The sequence below is a fragment of the Manacus candei genome, unplaced genomic scaffold (assembly GCF_025592945.1).
Source record: "Manacus candei isolate 608988 ecotype Guabito, Panama unplaced genomic scaffold, ASM2559294v1 h1tg000028l, whole genome shotgun sequence".
In the NCBI taxonomy this organism is placed as follows: domain Eukaryota; kingdom Metazoa; phylum Chordata; class Aves; order Passeriformes; family Pipridae; genus Manacus; species Manacus candei.
The window spans coordinates 1,191,651-1,211,145 of NW_026138076.1; the positions used below are offsets into that span (position 1 = coordinate 1,191,651).

At 40.6% G+C, this 19,495-nt stretch overlaps 2 protein-coding genes across 6 annotated transcripts in view; one reads left to right on the forward strand and one right to left on the reverse strand.

The window, feature by feature from the left end:
• The first annotated feature begins 11,590 nt into the window (after window positions 1–11,590).
• SOD3 (superoxide dismutase 3) lies at window positions 11,591–13,116 on the forward strand. Its single transcript, XM_051789863.1, has 2 exons — window positions 11,591–11,744; window positions 12,195–13,116. The coding sequence occupies exon 2, from the start codon at window positions 12,211–12,213 to the stop codon at window positions 12,934–12,936; it is 726 nt and encodes a 241-aa protein (XP_051645823.1). The 5' UTR covers window positions 11,591–11,744; window positions 12,195–12,210; the 3' UTR covers window positions 12,937–13,116.
• A 690-nt stretch (window positions 13,117–13,806) lies between these two features.
• CCDC149 (coiled-coil domain containing 149) overlaps window positions 13,807–19,495 on the reverse strand; it is a 51,026-nt gene continuing 45,337 nt past the window's right edge. For 3 of the 5 annotated variants that reach the window (XM_051789850.1, XM_051789848.1, XM_051789852.1), the window contains 2 exons: window positions 17,336–17,920; window positions 13,807–16,725 (listed from right to left, as the gene is read on the reverse strand). In XM_051789850.1, coding sequence (XP_051645810.1) covers window positions 17,337–17,920 — 584 coding nt within the window. In that variant the 3' untranslated portion in view covers window positions 13,807–16,725; window position 17,336. The remainder of the gene's footprint in view (window positions 16,726–17,335; window positions 17,921–19,495) is intronic. The other 2 variants (XM_051789851.1, XM_051789849.1) reach the window with 1 other exon arrangement.

Here is a 19,495-nt window from a genome sequence, read left to right on the forward strand (position 1 = left end):
AAATCCTTACCCAGTTGGATATTGTGAGAGCAATCTTGAAATTAAAAATTATCCATTAAATGAAAATTAAAACTAAGAATCCTACTGTGCCATCTTAGATCTAGTAAAAAACGTGAGTAAATATCCATAACCAAGACAAAAGATACTCATCCTTCCCACAGAAACAGACAACTGGATTATAGAGAACTGAATAGCCTCACTGAGTGGAGACCTCATAGCTGTCTACAACTTCCTCACAAGAGGTTTAACTTGGATATTAGGAAAAGGTTCTTCACCCAGAGGGTGTTTGGGCACTGGGACAGGCTCCCCAGGGAAGTGGTCACAGCACCAAGCCTGACAGAGTTCAAGAAGTGTTTGGACAATACCCTCAGGTACAGGATGTGACTCTTGGGGATGGTCCTGTGCAGGGCCAGGTGTTGAACTTTGACGATCCTAGTGGATCCCTTCCAAGTCAGGATATTCTATAATTCTATGAAAAACTCAAACTGATGATTGGTTTCAGAGTGGAACATCCACAGCTAGGAAATACATAAATATAGTATAAATACCAAATGTTCGTTTATGTCACTAATTACACTTTAAAATTATATACATGGACCTGGATTTTCCCTTTCCTTGTGGATCCAAATGGGGAATAACTTTAAACTTTAGGAAAAATAATTTTCTGGCATTGAATGTGGGCATTCTTGGGCCAATTCTCCCAGTCAAATTTCTACTATGAAACAGCTGCTGCTTGCTGGATCTCCAGCCAGTTAATAATTTGCCACTCTACCAAAAAACTTTTTGAGTGATTTATTAAGTGATTAGGAGTCTGCTCAGACAAATCAAGTGGACTTCATTATCCCAGCACCAATAATTCAGCTCTGTAGCAGAAGGAAAGGTGTACCTGAAAGTACAAAACAAATTCCTTAGTCAATACCCTTCACTTTCCTCTTGGAATTGCAGACCACGTTAGCTGTGACTCAAAAACCTGTTTTCTTTTTTCCCTTCCAGTACAGGGCTATGCCAGCATCCAGCCTTGCTGGCATATTGGGCCCGGCTGGGGTGGAGCTAATTTTCCTCAAAGTAGCTCTTTTGGTCCTTTAGTTTGGATTTGTGACTGAAACACTCTTGGTAACACAGGGATGGTTTAGCTGTTGCTGAGAGGTGTTGACACAAAGTTAAGACCTCTTCTGCCTCGCTCCACTCCTCCAGTGAGGAGGCTGGGAGTGCACAAGGAGTTGGAGGGGACACAGCCAGGACAGCTGATGCCAACTGACCCAAGAGATATTCCATACCATATGGCATCATGTTCAGCATAAACTGAGAGAGAGAAGATTTTCCAAAGATACTGTTACAGGCAGTGCTGGGCAATGGTCAGCTGGTGAGCAGTGACTGCTTTTTCATCACAGGTTGTCTTTGTCCCCACTCCCCACCTCCCATTAACTGTCTTTATGTCAACCCATGGATTTTCTTGCTTTTGCCCTTCCAGCCATCTCTGCCATCCTGTTAGAGGTGTAGCGAGTGGCTTGGTGGGTCTGAGCTGCCCACTGGTGCAAACCCATCACAGAAGGGTACAACCTTTTATGCAAAATGTTCAGAGCTTATGAAAACTTCCTGACTCACCTTCCTCTTAAAAGAAGAACCTGTAGAAATTACCTGCTTAGCAGCTCTTGGGTGGCCTTAGTTAGACAAGTTCACCACTGTGAGAAAAGGGTGACTCTAGGGTCAGATTATCTAATTTTCTTTGGTGTCAGTGTTCTCCTGATTTCTTGCTTTAAGCTCACTAGCTTGAGTTAGCCCCTCACTCACAAGCACACTAAGGTATTGACATTTAGAGAGTTAGTTACATGTCATCATAATCTCATATCTTAGGAGCAACAAATCTGCTTAAGATTCTGGTGTCATGTAGTAGGGATAGGCAACTTATAAAAAGCTACAAAAAGCATCAGATATTTTCACTGTATTTGAAACTAACATTGAAGTACACATCTTGTATGATGATTTTATTTTGTTTCCTATAAGGCGTACCAGCAGTGGAAAAGGATTTTGAAGTAAATAAGGCATTGGGATGTTTGGGATTTTATGGTGAGATACTTCTGCCATTGGGATATTTGGGATTTTATGGTGAGATACTTCTGCCACAACCACTACACTTTTCCCAGTGAAAGCATTATACATCACTTGCAATGATCCAGCTTTACACATCATGAACATGAACTGTCCTCGGCATGGTTACAGACTTGGACCTTGCTAAGGTGCAACTCTGCATCTGCTTCAGGACCAAATGTTTCATAACAAGCACAGCAGAGCTTCCACTGGAGTTACTCAGGCGCACTCCTGTTAACAAAATTTGATAATCCTCTAATAAAAACATGCAATCTGTATCTGGCTTCTACCACATACTACATAACCTTATAATCCTCAAATTTAATAACATCCACAGGTTTTGGGAATAAAGTCTTGCAAGTGACAACACAGATGACAACTCATAGGAGGGAAACTTGGAGGCTGAAGATGGAAGAAAGGTTTGTAACAAAATCAAAGGACAAAGAGATGGATTTTTCTCTTTTTTCTCCCCCTGCACCTATTAGTGCAGTTTCTCATGCATTCAAAGGATTGTCTTCCCTTCAAGAAGACCACAGTAAAATATTTCTGGTTTTATTCCTTTTTTTGCAGGCATGCTAATGCTGAGAGTAGGAACAACAAATCCAAGGATTTCTCCACATGCCCTGGAAAACAGCTGGTTATCCTATTTAACAGAACTGAAAGACTCTGCATTCATAAAACACCCCAGCAGGAGCCTTATTTTGTACAAATGTGTACAAACTTCATGGGGGAAATCTGCACCGGCATACCTCATTATATCTAATGGAATACTATTAAGAACTCCATGCTCTATGAGTTGAAAGTCTTCCTGTAAGCAGGTGGCATTCTCAGTCTTGCTCCTTAATGCATACATTGGAGCTGGTAAAAACATAGTGCCTTCATGTGTTTTGCCTCCTATCTATCTTCTTCTTTTCTAGAGCCAAACATCCGACTTCAGAGATGCTCAAATCCTTTGTGCTGCTGGGCTGGAATTAATGAGATTCACCTGGTCAGAAATCAGAACCCACAGATCCACGCTGCACCTCAGTGGAGATCCTCAAACCTAGTACCACGTGGGGAGAGTTTTCTTCCACTACACAGTTAAAAGAAAGAAAGAAAGAAAATAAAGCAAACGTAAATATAAACAATACTAAGACCATCTTCAGTGAAGTGCTCTAGAGGAATGACTATCCATACTTGCTTTCCCTCAGGATGGCCCCTGAGTTTATTTATTTATTTGTTTGTTTATTTATTTATTTAGGAGCTAATCTTCTCAGGGGAGAAATTCAGGTGAAAATATTTACCTCAGATAGAAACTTCAGAGTGTGCAAAATATTTATGTTAACATTCTCAAAGGTAATTTAGCAATTAAAATGTTTTTATTTAATTTTCCTAAAAAATGGTGTACCCATACTGTGGCCCACTTGAGAGTTCAAGAAAACAATCTTAATGACTTCCACTAGAATGTCAAAATGATTTTAAACGAGGTAAAAAATGCTTGTGATCCTAATCCCTGAACATCTGATATCCGAACCCAGTCTCCACAGGAGAATTTAAACATGTGCACAGGCTTACAAAAGCTACACAAAACTAAAAGGTGTTAAGGTCAGATGAGGGCTGGAACCTATGAAATTTCAGAGTGCAAATAGGATTTAGGAGTCTGCGTTTTCACTGAGACAACAAAACTGGATATAATTAACACACATTGTTAAAATTCATCTGTCTCCCAGTGTTTCAATTATGCTTACAAAAATCAACCCAGAAGGATAAATATGGCTAAAAAGGTGGGGAGCCACTTTACCACTAAGACTATTTTTACTCTGTAAAAAGTTGCATTTTTGAAATTTTACTGTTTCTCCTGTTCTAAAAGATACAAATGCAACAGTTTTACCACAAACTGCTTTGATAAGTAGTCAGATGCTCTGGTCCTGAATTGCTCCCCGTAATTTTCAAAGAAGATAGATATCAAACTGTAAGCCATATTTTTTTTATTATTTCATTTTATTGCAGCATACCACATCATCTGTGGTGAAATACCCACTCTAAGAAAGCCTCCAGGAAATCAAACGCTCTCCTGCACCGTTCAAGGATGAGGAGCCTCCCGGATGTTGCTCAGTGTCAACTGCATCAAAAGCCCAGGGCTGTCACCACTCACAAGTGCCAGTCAACAGCATCTGCCTCCACACACAACACCCACGTGTGGGCTCTCATCAGAGCAGGAGCTGCTCTCTGCTGTTAAAGCCAGGTGGGCTTTTGTCCTCATGGAACACGACTGCCCTCGGCTTCTGCTGAGCTCCAGCTCACTCTAGTGCAGAGCAGAGCCTTCAGTGACTGCAGGTGTCAGCAAGGATTTAAGTGCTAATGGGGCTTCTGGTCTGTGGCATGGGAGTACCAAGATCCTCCTGAATGTGTAAATAAAGTGTCAACATTTTTCACTTTATTTAGTAACTTCGCATGCACCTATGATTCTACATTAAAATGCAAACTTAGGAATGGGTATAACTTCCCTGGTTTTGGCAAGGTGTGCCTTTGGTATTGGCAATTGTAATGAAGTGGTGGGGAATGTGGACAAACTGGGAGACTTTCACAAACAGGTGCTGCTTGCAAGAAGTAAGAGGGTCAGAAATGGGAACCTTTGGAAATTTATTTAGTCTAGTTAGTATGAACTAACCTAATCTTTGCTTCCATAGCTGGTGTAACATTAAAATCCAAGGGATCCCATCCACTCTTTTGGCAGAAGGGACAGAGCAATGTGGGGATGTGCACTTAAAAGGTGGCTTTTCATTAGTTTTTGTAGGCATAAGGTTTCAGACACCACTTAATGCCAGGCAGCTCTTCAAACACACTTTGCTTCTCCCAGGGGAATAATGGTAATGCAGATACTTTGAGATAGAGCCAGTAAATGATTTTGGTTCCTATGAAGCCTGAAAATTCTGGGAGGACAGGTGAGGCTTAATCCAGGAGTCACAGCCACAGAAAAACCACTAAAAGAGGCAAACTTCTTGCATTCACCTGAAAGCCAGAAAGGGAAATGAATAAAAGACATCAGGAAGTTTTTATTTTCTTTCTACAGAAGAATAATCACTCTTGTATATAGAGAAGACAAGAAATAGGTGATTATCTGAACTTCACTTACTTTGCTAAATATCTTAACTACTATCTCACATGATATTCTTACACACAAGCTGGGATAAAAAACCTAGATCACACTTGTATAAAACAGGTACAGAGATGATGGGAAATCTGCACCCAGTCTGGAAACCAGTCAGTTCCCAATGGGAAGAGCAGCCTGCCTCGAGTGCAGTAGTTTGTCTTTATTCAGCTTTATTCATCCCTTCTGTTAATGACTCAAATGACAGAACAAAAAGTAAACTGATTAAATTCACAGTTGACACCAATCTGGAAGTGCTGTAAATACACTGTGGGGGAGGATTAGAATTCAAAATGTTTGTGACAAGCTGGAGAAACAATAAGGGGTGGGGGAAATTAAAAAAAAAAGGGAGGTAACTCCATTAAGACAATGGTAAAATTCCATACACGGCAATAATAGTAACTAATGAAATATAAAATGGAAACAATTGCATAGACAGCAGAAAGGCTCAGGCACAGATCACATTATGATATAGAGAATAATACAGTCTGCATGACAAGCATGATGGTAGTCCTTGCTAGATGGCTGGTGCACTGAGATGTTCGTGCACTTCTCATCCAGAAAGAGGTGCACAGTCCATAGGAAAAGGTGATCTACTCAACAGAGGAGCCTACAAATTTTAGGAGGAAAGCTTAAAAGAATTGGAAATGTTTAGCTGAAATATGGAAAAGCCACTTCAGAGTTAAACTCTCAAGTCTGAATGAGGCTGATGTAAAGAAGAGAATAATCTGTCTGCCGTGTCTGTAGTGGGTACAACCAAATCAGTGGGTCTAATCTGCAGTGAGAATTAGGCTAGAGAGCTGGAAAACCTGTAAGAGAAAGGATAGTCAAGCCATGGGTGATGGCAGATTCTTCAGCAATGACGTGTTTGTGGCTGTTTACTTTGGCTGAACGCCAGGTGTCCACCGAGCCTTCGCAGGTTCACCCCCCCCCTTGCCCTCCCCAAAGGGGAGAGGAAAGAAAACCCACTACAGTGTTTTAAAGGATAGACAAGCTTAATCATGATTCACATTGGTATGGTTTGATACAGTGTCTCTAAATCCCTTTCAGACCGTAGCACAGATACAAGACAAAGGGTGATGAAAGGGTGGACACAGCACTGCTTTCCTAGCATTCTTTAAAACAACTTGTATTTCTTTGCACAGTTTGTTTTCCTCCTACTCTTCCACAGCACTGGGTTTCCATGATAGTGGATAGGCTATTGTTGAAATAAAGCAAAGTGCATCTGTATTGCAATATGTAAATCAAAAGAGTTTAAACTCTCTTATTCTGGAATACTGTCTGCTCTTTAAGTGAAACTGGACTAATCCTTTACATATAATCCTAATAAAAGTTGAACTGAAATAGGTGAAAAAGGACTAGGCCACTTTGTGACTCAAACTTTTTGCCTGTAGAAGTATCTGTAATTCCTCCTTTCCAGCCTGTGTCCATCCCTGCTTCTTGCAGTGGCTCTTACCTGCCCTCTCTCACCTTGCTGACATGCTCCTGAGGGCAGGGATGAGCCTGGGCCAGGGTTGGGCTTGTTTCTGTAGGAAGGGACCAAGCTTCCCCTCTATGGTCCTGGAAAGTCCTGCTGCCTCCTCCTTGAGTAGGAGGTTTTCAGTTGAGTGCTCCCAAGAAGACCTGGCAGTTGTCAGACCCACAAAGCCACCTCCTGCCCCAGCAGCCCAGGCAGGGACAACAAAAACATGGAAGCACACACAAGCAGAAGGCAGGACTTGGCCTGTTATCAATGGTTTAGTCTTTTTAGTACACTAAGGATAGAAATATATGGAAATCATGCTTGGTTCATCTGTGATGATCATTAGACTTCTGAGACAGTTGCTATTAAGTGTCATAAAAAGAGAAATCGATTTGTATTTAGTTATTTGTAGGTAACCACTGCTCATATACCTGACCTACTGGTGCAGCCTTCCTGCAGCTCCTGAGCTGCAACTTGAAGCTATGCACAGAGTTGAAGCTGTGCAAATATGCACAATTTGTGGAATGTGCACTTCGAAGTTATAAAAGAATCAAGGTATTTCCATTTATGGCCATTGGGCACTGAACTCGAGGAAAGTCTTGTGTTTATTTACTGTCTCCTCTCAAACAGCAAACCCCTCATCAAATTAATGCTATGCACTGAAAAGGATAAACATTTTGAGAAGGATCAGGGAATAAATGCAAACACAAATAATAACCTAAATAGTCTAATATCTAATAGCTGGCTTCCATCCCTACCTTTTAGATTACACATTTATATTTTGTATTCACGTGTGAAGATTAAATTCTGTTAAATTAGGTTGACAGACTTAGAATGAGCTTCTGAATGCAGCTTTTTCTAAAAGCTTACTTACAGATCATCTTTCCCTCGCTCTCATAAACTAACTTCTTTGCAAGCTATTAAAGAGGAAGAATTTCAAGAATTTTTCAAATTGGCTGATGCAAAGTACTTTGACAGTTGCATAGCTTCTATTTTCAAGAGAAATTATTCCCCAGAGAGAACAGTGTTGTTTCCCTTTGGTATATTAATTTAACTTATTTTTTTTTATGGGTAATGCCCTGAAAAGTTGGAAATGCTTATAGCTCTTTTGCAAGAATGTTATAAATGGATGCTTATCTCAGGCACTAGATATCTTATTTCTTTAAATAGAAATACCAAGTCAAGGAATGGGAATAAACAAGAAGAGTAAGCTACAACAGCAACAGATTTTCCATTTGCTACAGCAAAATCTTTTCTCTTTTCTTTCCTTTCCTTTCCTTTCCTTTTCTTTTCTTTTCTTTTCTTTTCTTTTCTTTTCTTTTCTTTTCTTTTCTTTTCTTTTCTTTTCTTTTCTTTTCTTTTCTTTTCTTTTCTTTTCTTTTCTTTTCTTTTCTTTTCTTTTCTTTTCTTTTCTTTTCTTTTCTTTTCTTTTCTTTTTTCTTTTCTTTTCTTTTCTTTTCCTTTCTTTTCCTTTCTTTTCTTTTTTTTGTCTTTTTTTTTTCTCCATATAGCAATGGCAAATAAGTTCCTCCACCGTGATTTTTGCAGGATGTGGTGCTGCTCATGGTCCAGTGCCAGCCCTGTGCTCACCATGCAGGCTAAAATTCTAAAACTGCTCAGTCCAGGATGGAGCCCTTTGTAAGCAGTGGAGATCCACAACATTAACAGGCTGTGTTGGACAACACAACGGGCAGTAAATATCCAAAGCCACTGCACCTTCATGGCCACCCTGACAGCACTGCTGCTCCCTAAATCCTGCCCAGCTTGGCAGCACTGCTCATAGCACTACAGACAAACCCCATCCCTGCAGGCTTTGCCTGCAGACCCTCAGGCAGGTACCAGGACATGCCAGCCATCACACAGGGCTGGTGCACAGAGCACATATGATACCACGCCAAACTCAGTGCATGGAAGTTTTGGTGCCCTGCAGTCTCTAACTCACACACCAACAAATGCTTGAGGCTCCTGCTGCTGCCTGAGGACCCACCAGCATAACTGGCTCCCAGAAATGAGCTGAAGAAGCAGATCAGGTGCCCAAAGGTCTTGGTTCTGTTTCCCTCAGGTAACAAATGTCCCCTTTCTTTCAGCTGCTCCAGCCTCAGCCATATGTGGAGAAAAGCAGTCACCTCCATCACCCACTCCTGAAGACATAAAAGCTTCCTTCTCTGGGTGTTGTTTTTATGGAAACTCATTCTATCAAAAATCCCCTGGGAGCAGATCCAAGTGCAGGAGACACGAAAAAGGCTACGGCTTGCTATAAAAGGACGCTTTCCTACACAGTGTTTTCTTCATCATGTTTAACTCTGTGCTGGACAAATCAAATGATGTTAAGTCAAACAGCAGCGTAATGCAGTAGGATGATGTCACTGCAAAACAAACCAACCAACCAACCCTGAAGGTCATAGCATGGAAGGAGAGCTTGTGAGCAGTCTGGTATAAAGTCCACTGTAAAGCCCATGAGTAAAGCCAATTTTTTCCTACGTGGTCTAGAGAGCCTTGCAGAAGTTGTTTTGATGACTCTGTCTTGTATAGCCCAGGAAACTTTGTTTATAGCCCAGGACATTGTTTGAAACTCAGGATACAAAAGATCCTGTAGAACTGGAACAAAAGCAGATGTCTATTTTTTAAGCAGTGATTGTAACACAAGTGCATGGTCAGGTTACTGTGGCCTTTCTTCCCAGTAACTGGTGTCTGCTTTAAAGGCTGCTAAGCCCATTATTTGCTCCTCTTTGTAACAAGAAAATTAAAACAGAGGCAGTAGGTAACAACAGACTTTAATGATGCATCTGGTTAGTACTTAGCGACCATCTTTCAGACCCAGACTGAACGGCAAATCACTCTGGCAATTGCATTTTTTGTAGTTATCAGTCCTTCTCCCTTTTAAAATACATCTTTCTGACAGCAGCTCACAGTTACTATTTGCTTTTCTTTCTCTGAAGTGCAGAGCACTACAAATACATCATTTAGCTTTGCTGCAGTCCTTTCTGTCCCTTTGATCATCTCCTTTACACCTTCTGCATTTCTGTTTCAGTCGGTGTGTGCAGTACATCAAAAAAGAGCTTTGCAGCAAGTGGTTTTTTCCTGGGACAGAATCCCAGTTGATGTAAAACAGCACAAATGCCACTGAAGTCAGCAACATTACTGTATTTTAGCCAGCTAAAATTCTGACCCTAATTCTTACCTCAAAATGCATTATATTTCAACTAAAGCTTTACAATTCTCTTGGATTGCTGACTGCTGGCTTGGAAATTTCCTTGTAGAAGTGTTAAACTCAATTGCAGTTCACTACTTTGTGACTCAAAGAGTAAACAATGAACAATGCTCCTTTCTTCCTTCCATGTGTTGTGTCTCCTTAAAAATTGGTTTATGATGCTAAGAGATAGTTTTTCTAATAGTACCTTGACTGGACCCTTGCTTCCTGCACTTTACAGTCTTAAACCATCCGCCTTTGCATGTGGCTGAACATTTTTTGAATCTGTTTATAAAATCTGATTACAAAACTTTCAAATTCTTTAAAACGAAGTAATTTCACAATATTACCATGCTGCAAGTATGGATTTCCCCAGCTCAGATACTGCCAGAGATTGAACTTGGGAAAAGCTGCAAAGGAGGCAGCCTTAGGCTTGGGGGAATGGGCAATCCTGGCACTCGGCCTGAGAGTTCTGCTTCCAGTGACCCCTGCATGGTGCCCAGGAGCACAGTAATCTGAACAACCCATAAATACTTTGAAGAAAAGAAATACCAGTTGTCCTGTTTCACAGACTAGGAACTGATGCCCAGAGATAAAGTAACACATTCAATATCCCAATATCCCAAGACAAAGTTAACTCTGTATTTCTAGTCCCTGGCTAATGATCCAGGTAGTTGACATTGCTTTAGCTCTACTCTATCAGAGAGAAAGAAAAAAAATTGGCTCTCAGACAACTGAGTATCTTGGATCTGTTGTAGTATATGATACCAGTAAGATTATCAGATACAATTTTACCAATCCAGAAGCTGACAGCCCTATTCCTTACCCAGCTGGCAGGAGATGTGAACTTGGAAAAAGGATTTTCTTTGCAAATTTCTTGCATTGAGAATTGTTCCAGAGTAATAAGAACTACTCTTTTCTCTCTACAGAAACCTCAGCCTGTTAAATCGCTCTTGTGACAGCAGAATCCACATTTCAGCTACAACAGAGGGAAGTGCTGTAGGCAGGGCGATGTCCTCGAGAGGAGAGCATTTCTCAGTTTATGTGATGAGGAAACACCCGTGAACTCTCTGCGCTCCAGCCAGTTTCTGAGCAATTTCTCTGCACCTCAGTCTGATGTTGCACTGCCTCAGTACTGCTCACTTCTCTCTGAGGAAAGAAATCACTGCTGTTTCCAAAAGAAAAGAAGAAAAAAGGCCTCAGGGAAAAAGCTAACTTGGCAAATAAAGCAGCAGACACTAACTAGCCCTAAAACTTCACAGAGAGGCATCATTGGCATGTACCTCAATATCTACAGTTTAAACTCGGGTTTTAAAAACACGGAAATTTTTTTGTTCATCCATGTAGAACAGTCTATGTTGCTCAAGCACCACTTTTGACTAACGAAGAACTAAAAATGTAAACCAGCTCCATGACGACCAGCACACAAGTGAGGAAACTGCCCAACTGTGCCTTAATAAAGCTCCTTCCTCTCCCCTCCCTGCCTGCCGAAGTTCACTTGTTTTAGAAGTGCATGAAGTCACCAAAAGGCAGATTAATTTCAAAACTTCATGGCCTTCCTTTTTCCTTTTGTTTTTTTGAAATGTCGGTGAGGACCGAGAGCCAGACTAACAAACTCACCAAGAAAGGATAAACTGTTCACCCTGCCCAAAACAAAAATGCCTACAACTTTTCCCCCTCCCTTCCTCCCTCCTTTCCCGCCTCCCTCCCCTCCCACGGTTCTCCTGGTGACGCCTCCCCTGAGCCAGCGTTACCTAATTTCTACACAAACACGCAGTTCCTATAAGCATCACCTTCAAGCAGCTCTGGCTGTCTGATCACACCTCGGTTTAGGGGAGCAGAGGCGAAGAGCTACTACTGAGGGGTTCTGCAAGGTAATCAACTCGTTGAATTTTTACTTTTTGTTTGTAATGCCTAACTAGTGGTTAAGTAGATGGACCAAGAAAAAACTCCTGGCAAACCGTCTTGCTGGAATTTGTCAGAGGAGAAAAGTCTCAGTACAAACTCAGAGACAGATTTAAGAACATTTTGGCTTGCTTGCTTCCTGCAGGGAAACAGAGGCAGTTTTTAAGATCAAGATCTAATGTAAACTAAAAAATCACTACTATTTCTTTTAGTCATTGGTGTAAGTTATAGGTGTTTAAACACACATGCATTCTGATTTAGTTTCAGTTCATCACATTAGACAGATCTGGCGAGCAGCAGTCCCCCGGGACCATGTTCCAGCTGTTTCACTCAGCTCCCCACTGGCTGCGTATCTTTCTCTCCAGCCATACTGCTGCAAAACATCCTGAATTCTTTGTACCTTCCTGTACGTTTTGCAGGCTCTAAATTGCCAAGATGTTTCTGATTCTTTCTCTGGTCACTGGGCTCGCCCTGTCTGCTTCCGGTGTCCCGACAGACAAGGAGACTGATCCACGCCAAGAGTCATTGCAGGAGATACAGAAACAAGTGAATGACCTCTGGCAGAGTTTGCTCTATCCGGTAACACGTGGTAATGAGACTGATGGGATGGTTTATGCCACTTGTGAAATGAAGCCCAGCTCCAAAATAGATGCCGACAAGCCACAGGTGACTGGACAAGTCTTATTCAGGCAGTATTACTCATATGGAAGATTGGAAGCTATTTTTTACTTGGATGGGTTTCCACTGGATAACAATCAATCTAGCAGAGCTATACACATCCATGAGCTTGGAGACCTCAGCAATGGCTGTGATTCTACAGGAGGACACTATAACCCTTTCAGAGTGAATCACCCCCGTCACCCAGGGGATTTTGGCAACTTTCTTCCTAAGGAAGGCAAAATCAGAAAATACAAAACAAATCTCTTTGCCACGATCTTTGGCCCATATTCCATCATGGGCAGATCTGTTGTGATCCATGAGCAGGAAGACGACATGGGCAAGGGCAATAATAAGGCCAGTTTGGAAAATGGAAATGCTGGCAAACGTCTGGCTTGCTGTGTGATTGGGATATGCAACAAGAACTTGTGGGAAGAGAAACTGCCTGAGGTTACAGACAAGAAGAAGAGAGGGCTCAACAAACGTACACAGAACCAGGCTTAAGTGAAGACTAAAAGTCCGCTACAGCCTGGGCAGCACAAGGTGACTCAGGCTGCACCGCTGATCACTAAGATATATGGCTAAAGGATTCCTGTTTCCATCTGCTTGCTCCTCTATGAAATGCATATCACTTTGTAGAGCGTCCTTTCTGTAAGCCTATCAATAAAAACAGCATCAACTCAACATTGTGATGTGTTTTCTTGAAGACAAAAGATTCTATTTTATGCAGTTTGGGAGTTGAATGCATGTAAGTAAGAGCGCTGATGGATATGGTCGACAGACTAAAGAGTCTGTGCTGTAAGGGGCTCTTAAGGGATTCTAAAGGAAAAAAAGTTACTAAGTAAGAATTTGCCTCTCATTAGATGCTATTCTGTATTTAGCTGCAAACCTGAAAAGAAAAAAGGTCTTTATGCTTTTAACAGTGTTGGATGTTGTGTTGCAAGACCTTGGTAATGGACTTCCCTTAGAAATGAGGGAAAGTACAGACACTTCTGTGTTGAACTTTAGATCCATTTTGTTACTCCAGTTGTATAAGCCTCTAGTTTGTGCCTGCTTGTAACCAAGTTGTATACAAAAGTTTTAATGCTGCTTAGACAAGGACAAAGTTAGCAGATCAGAGAGAAATACTATTTTCAAAGCCAAAAAAGACCAAGTGTTTTACTTCATACAAATATGTAGGAAGTAAATCAGTCAGTTTAGGTTGGGAGAAGTGACAGTGAAAAGATTTGTTGCATAATTTTCAGACTTAAAACTCTCACTCAATAAGGCTTTATTTTTTTAATGTAACACAACTCAGTAAGAATATTAAAACACCATCCCATGGCTATGAATCATCTGATACTGAGAAAAGGAACCAAGCAGGTAGAACAAGCATATCGGGAAATGTTTTTATTAAAGATGACAAAATGTATTAATACAGTTTAACCATGTTGTGCTGTTAATCCACGCAGCAACAAAAAAGAGGTTTGCAAATAAATTAAACTGCATAATTTAGAAAGCAAACTGCAAAACAGAAGCTGGTAAACAAAATGCTATCTTTTAGAAATGTAGCAGACTTTCAGTTTAATCGCAGTTAAGATTTTGAAATACATTCCTGAGCTCATAGGGATTAAAGAAATTCCAGTCTTTATTATACAAATTCCCATATGCTTAAAAATAGTCTTACTTACAAAAGAAGCAGCATTCTAAAAGAATGCTTCTTAATCTGTCATTTTCACACACTTATTTTACAAATTCAGTGAACATTGTTTTTCCAATAACCACAACATGATACTTTCAAATGAAATCCTTCCCACAGATAATGCATGAATTCACTTTTAGGTGAGACAATCTCCTTAAAATCAGTTTGTGAAATGTACCTTCCCCATATCCCTGCCACAACAGTCCCTTCCCACTTTGCTTCCCCAAAGCCCAACACCAAAAAGGCTTATATGTGTGGTTGTGATTTCTTCGCTTCTAAAGAACTAGAAACAGGGAACACAGGTCTAAAAAAACCCCCAAAGCAAAACAAACAAAACCACTCCCCTCAAACCTAAGGTATGTTCATTCCACAACAAAACACTAATTAAATTTACTGGGGAAAAAACCCCCGCATTGTTCTAATAGCACAATGATATCAATTAAAGCAATATCCGAGGAAGTTACTGACAAGAATATTTAATTACCTAGAGCAGCAACAACATCTCACTTTTACAAGTGTCCTGGCTTTGAAGTCTTGTGTTCCTGGGAGGAGGCTAAAAATGTAGCTAAGATACACATTTGCTAGGATAGGAAGGAGGGGGCAGTATTGCAGCAGTGACATCGCACTGAAAATGAGGTTTTCAGAGATCTAGGTATCTTACTGGAATTCAGTGATTGCAAAGATAAAAATGGCATCTAAGAGAGAGAACGGTATGAGGACAATTACCAAGATGTCCTAATTGTTGGGTTGGTACATGACTATGCTCTCACAGAAAAGACATAGTGAAAAGAGTCAACAAATGAGGCATTAAAAAGCTGTTGGTCTAGCACTGCTTCTACCTGCTCAAATTTTTACACCAAATTCTTCACTAACTAATAGCATTAACTGGCCGTTAAGGGACCAGGAGTAAAATGTTCATTCACCATCTCTGGGTCAGGAAAGACACAGGACAGGGAACAAGTAAAAGATTTCTGAGCTCAACTACGTGAAATCTTGACCTTATTTGCTTGCCTCAGTTCTGACTGATTGATATTTAGCATTGATATTGAGTATTGATATTTAGCTCTGTGAAAGATGGAAAAGAACACATCTTGAATAAAATGCTACGTAACATGACATTCAGGCACTAAAGGAAAAAATCCTGCCACATTCTCTTGGAGATTTCAGTTTCTTCAGCTATTTCTCTTCTGACTGTCACACAAATGAGTCAATAATGCAGTCAGCTTCAATTACTGGGAACAGCCCAACAGTCTTTCAAATACTTAAACTCTTCTTGGTTTTTTTCAGGTAATAAGGAACTTAAATGGTGATGAGGATAATGAAATAAAAACTTTTTACTGCTTCATGTCCTTAATACACCTAAATATACAGGTAGCTTTTGTTCCTAAGGGCTGCTGCTTAACATCAGTGGAATGCTGCAATGTCCCATAACCTTTAAGGAGAAAGTAAACATATTTGAGGAGCACTGGGAGTATGGCTTTATATCCTGCAGACAGACACTGAAAGGGTTACACAAATGCACCTGCTAGGGAAAACACATGAGAACAGAGACAAGCCACATTTTTCACCTTCCCACTATCACCCCTTATATTTATATGTAATAATTTACATACAGCCTTTCTTCTGCTGAATACAAACTGTTCATGGACTCTGACACCTTGATTATGGCAACACCTGCTAGCTCATCTTCCACATACAGAAGAGTTTGTCAGTACTGCTAATATAAACTCTCCTTATTCAGTAGCTGGCAAGTGGGCTGTAAAAATTTGCAGCTGGCAGTTATTTGTCAAAGAAGTACTCAATCTGGGAGGGATTTTCCTTTTTATTAGTAGTATTTTATTAAATTTGGTTTAATTCTCTCTGATTGGTTTCAAGTTCTAGGAATGAGAAATGAACATTTACAGACAATTAGGTCCCAAGCCAGCAGAAAAATTGCCTTGACGGCTGCTGGCCCATAGAAGCTCCACAGCTGCTGAGAGTATTCCTTGTGTTACAAACAGGAGAGGAAGGACCTGCCTCCCCTTCTCCAACAGCTGCTAACTTCAACGTTAAGTATTCCCTCATTGCTGCCTTCCTAGAAGCACAGTGGCACAGCTCCAGCATCAGGATTGAGCTAGAGAATGACACAGCAGCCTCCCTTTTCCCCAGTTATTATAGGAATGTTTTCCTATGACTAAACATCTTCAAAAGAAGAAGTTTAAGAAAGTGGCAACAATGCAAATAATCCTTCTACCATACCATAGACTTGTGAAATGAGGAGGAAAGGAAGAGTTATCCTTAATTCCAAATCATAGGAAAATAAAAAAAAAGACACAGATTCCTTTAGAAAGGAGAACACAGATGGAGTTGGCTGAAATCTACCACCTGTTAACTCAGCTTGAGGGTTGTTCCAGCTCCTGTAAGTTGAGGAATGCAATTCCAGTAACTGAGAGAGCCAGGTAGGTGGACAGGGCATCACTGGTTCTCCTCTTGCTGTTTTCCTTGCTTTGGAACAGCAATGCTGTTTCACTCAGTAAGACTTCTGGCTTCTCTGATGATATTTCCTTCAGAGCTTCATTAAATTGGGTTCTCAGTATCTGGTGAAATAACTCCCTTCATTTTCATGAGATGAGCTGGGAGAGGGAAGGAAAAATTTTGTACAGTTGACAAAACATAAAGGTATAAAGGTTTGTAATTAGAGAACTATATACATGCAGGGATAGCTTTCAGAAACTTCCTGCAGAGGAACAGTGATCTTATTTCAAGGATGTACTTTTACAGCCACTATATGTAAAGAGAACTAGAATGCAGTCTGAGAAAGAAGCAAAACCTTGCAGCCTTAAGATGCTTCTCAATTTATCACCCTTGAGAGACACTTCTAACCATAAAACACAGTCCAGCACTAGGACCATACATGTTACAGTAGCCTAGTGATAACATGATAAATCATTATCATTGGCCTCTTTGCTACACTAATGTAAATTACATCAATCCATGTAGAAACTTCAAATCATTACAAAAACCCAACATGACTAAACCTCATCACTAATTCTTTCCCTTAGGTAATTTACAGTTTTGGTACACTACAACCAAAACTAACAGAAAGAGATCTTTTAAAAAAATATTAACAGTTCAATGTAAAATAATCAACCCTACGGCACACTGTTTCACTGATCATATTTGCAACAGCACAGACATTGCAAAAGGATTACAGTGAGATGCTCCAGGGCCTGGATTTCGTACCTCAAGCAAAACTGTTATCCAAATATTCACAGTTTTTGGCAGCATCAGATGGTTTCTTGTTTTCAGATTCAGAGAGCTCCTCAAAGCTGTTATTTGTGTCTGCAGTTGTAACACTGAGCCCTCCATGCCTTCCAGGGTCTTCAGCATGCACCACATCCACGGAGCTGCTATTTTGATCCCCTCTTTCATTTGGAATTTCACAGTTGCTCTCTGAGGTTTCATCATTGTCTTTCAGGGCCTCGGTTTCACCTGTTTGTTCATTCTCAGAGTTTGAGGGATCTGTGGGGTCGGATGGGTCAGGGCTGGAAAGTGGGAACTCTCCCTCTGATGAACCATTAAGCTCTGCTCCAACTACCACGTTCTGCTCCCCTGCAGAAGTGCCTGCTCTTTTCCCTTCCAGTTCCGCAACTGTCAGTTTAATTACCTGACTTCCAAGCCTGTTTATTTCTTCTTCCTCAGAAGGTAGCTGGGGCAACGAAGGATAAAAATGTTTATTTTTGTTTCTGATATTTAAATTTGTTCCCTCTGGAGCCAGAGAATCACTTGCAACAGCACAAGTTTCATCACATTCTCCCTTCTGTTCTGCTGAAAGAGAAATGGAACAGTGAAATGCTTGAGACAGTTACAGGTATTTTTTATATATCTGATCTGAAGAGTGTCACCACTAATGCCAGACCACAGAGATGTTTACTTTAGTAAGGAATTTTTAAGAGTTCTTCCCTATCCCCTCCCAGGCCCATTTCTTAGATGATAAGCAATCAGCACTAAGTTTCTTGCTGGATCTGGCCCTGTTTTGGAGCCTGTCTTTCCCCAACACCAACAATCCTAGGAGTCAGTCAATACCATACTGTAGAACAGCAGGGTCAGGCAAATTTTTTCAAAGGAATATCAACTGCAAGGAAGGCACTTAGCTATGGTAATTTTTGGCACAGCTTACAATTAATTCCCACATCACTACCACTTTCAGGGGTTAACACAAGCTTCATTTATTTGAAGCTTTTCACAGGCTTTCATCCAATAATGAAGTTTTGTTATTGGTCCTGCAATGTTTCTCCTAACATAAAAGATTATTTTGATTAGGGTAACAGCATGAAACAAAGCAGTAGTGGAAGAATTTTAAATATATCATTATACCAAAAGGCAAACACTGAACAAAATGTCAGAATAGAGAAAACAGCAATGTGTAAACAAACAACTTTGTGAAAGAGGGAGAATTTGTCCTCATACCATTAGACAACAAAAGGCCTCATTGAAAATAAGCTTGTAAAGTGAAGTAAGAAAAATTAGGAAAGGCCAGAAGTATGGCTTCATTGACAGCTTAAAATGACTCTTGTCATGCAGATGCATTACATTTTAGTATGTAAGCAATTACTCTATTTTTCTCACAGGGATCCTGCCTCATGCAGGGCACAGGACAGCCCAGCTGCAGGGAGGACCAGCCTACTGTCTCTATCAGACCTGTCTCATTTATAATTTGGGAGCTACTGAGTGAGTGAGACAAGGGTTGGCATGAAGGGAACAGACACTCTTACAACCATTAAGGAAGCTAGGGATGCAGTGTTGAAGACCTGGAATTTAAGTCTGTGGGAAAGGCAGGGATAAATTAACTTTCAAAAGGTGATCACCCACTGGATCTAATCCTCATTATCTGAGCAGTCAGCTGGAAACCTAGGAGCTTGATGTGCAGGACTGCTCTGCTCATGTTGTATATCAAACTGCTCAAGTAAGAGCCAAAATGTATGTACCTTAAACTGGCACTTGAAATTAGCAGGGACTCTACCTTATTCTTTTCATGCCTCAGTTTCTTCCCTCTTACAGTAGGATAACACCAACCTATCACCTTCCTGCAATTTGCTGATGATAAATTGTTTCTAAGCACTAAATCACCAGAGAAAAGCTCATAGAAAAATAGTACTGTTTTCTTCAGGAATGCTTGAAATAGCGCCCAGGGACAATGCATTCAACAATGGAGCAGAAAAAACCCTGAGTAGCTGTTCATTAGCATCTATGATACTCAAGTACAATCTACCCCACAACACTGGGCATCAGAAAAAGTGAGATTTGGTGACAAATACAGTGTTTAATTTATATGACTGTACTATGTCATTACAGAATTTCACACAGGAAATGCACAGTATATCCTACAGACACCCACCATCT

What these genes read in the sequence shown, in the direction of transcription:
- SOD3 (XM_051789863.1), top strand. Translation starts at nt 12,211, where the DNA reads ATGTTTCTGATTCTTTCTCTGGTCACTGGGCTCGCCCTGTCTGCTTCC.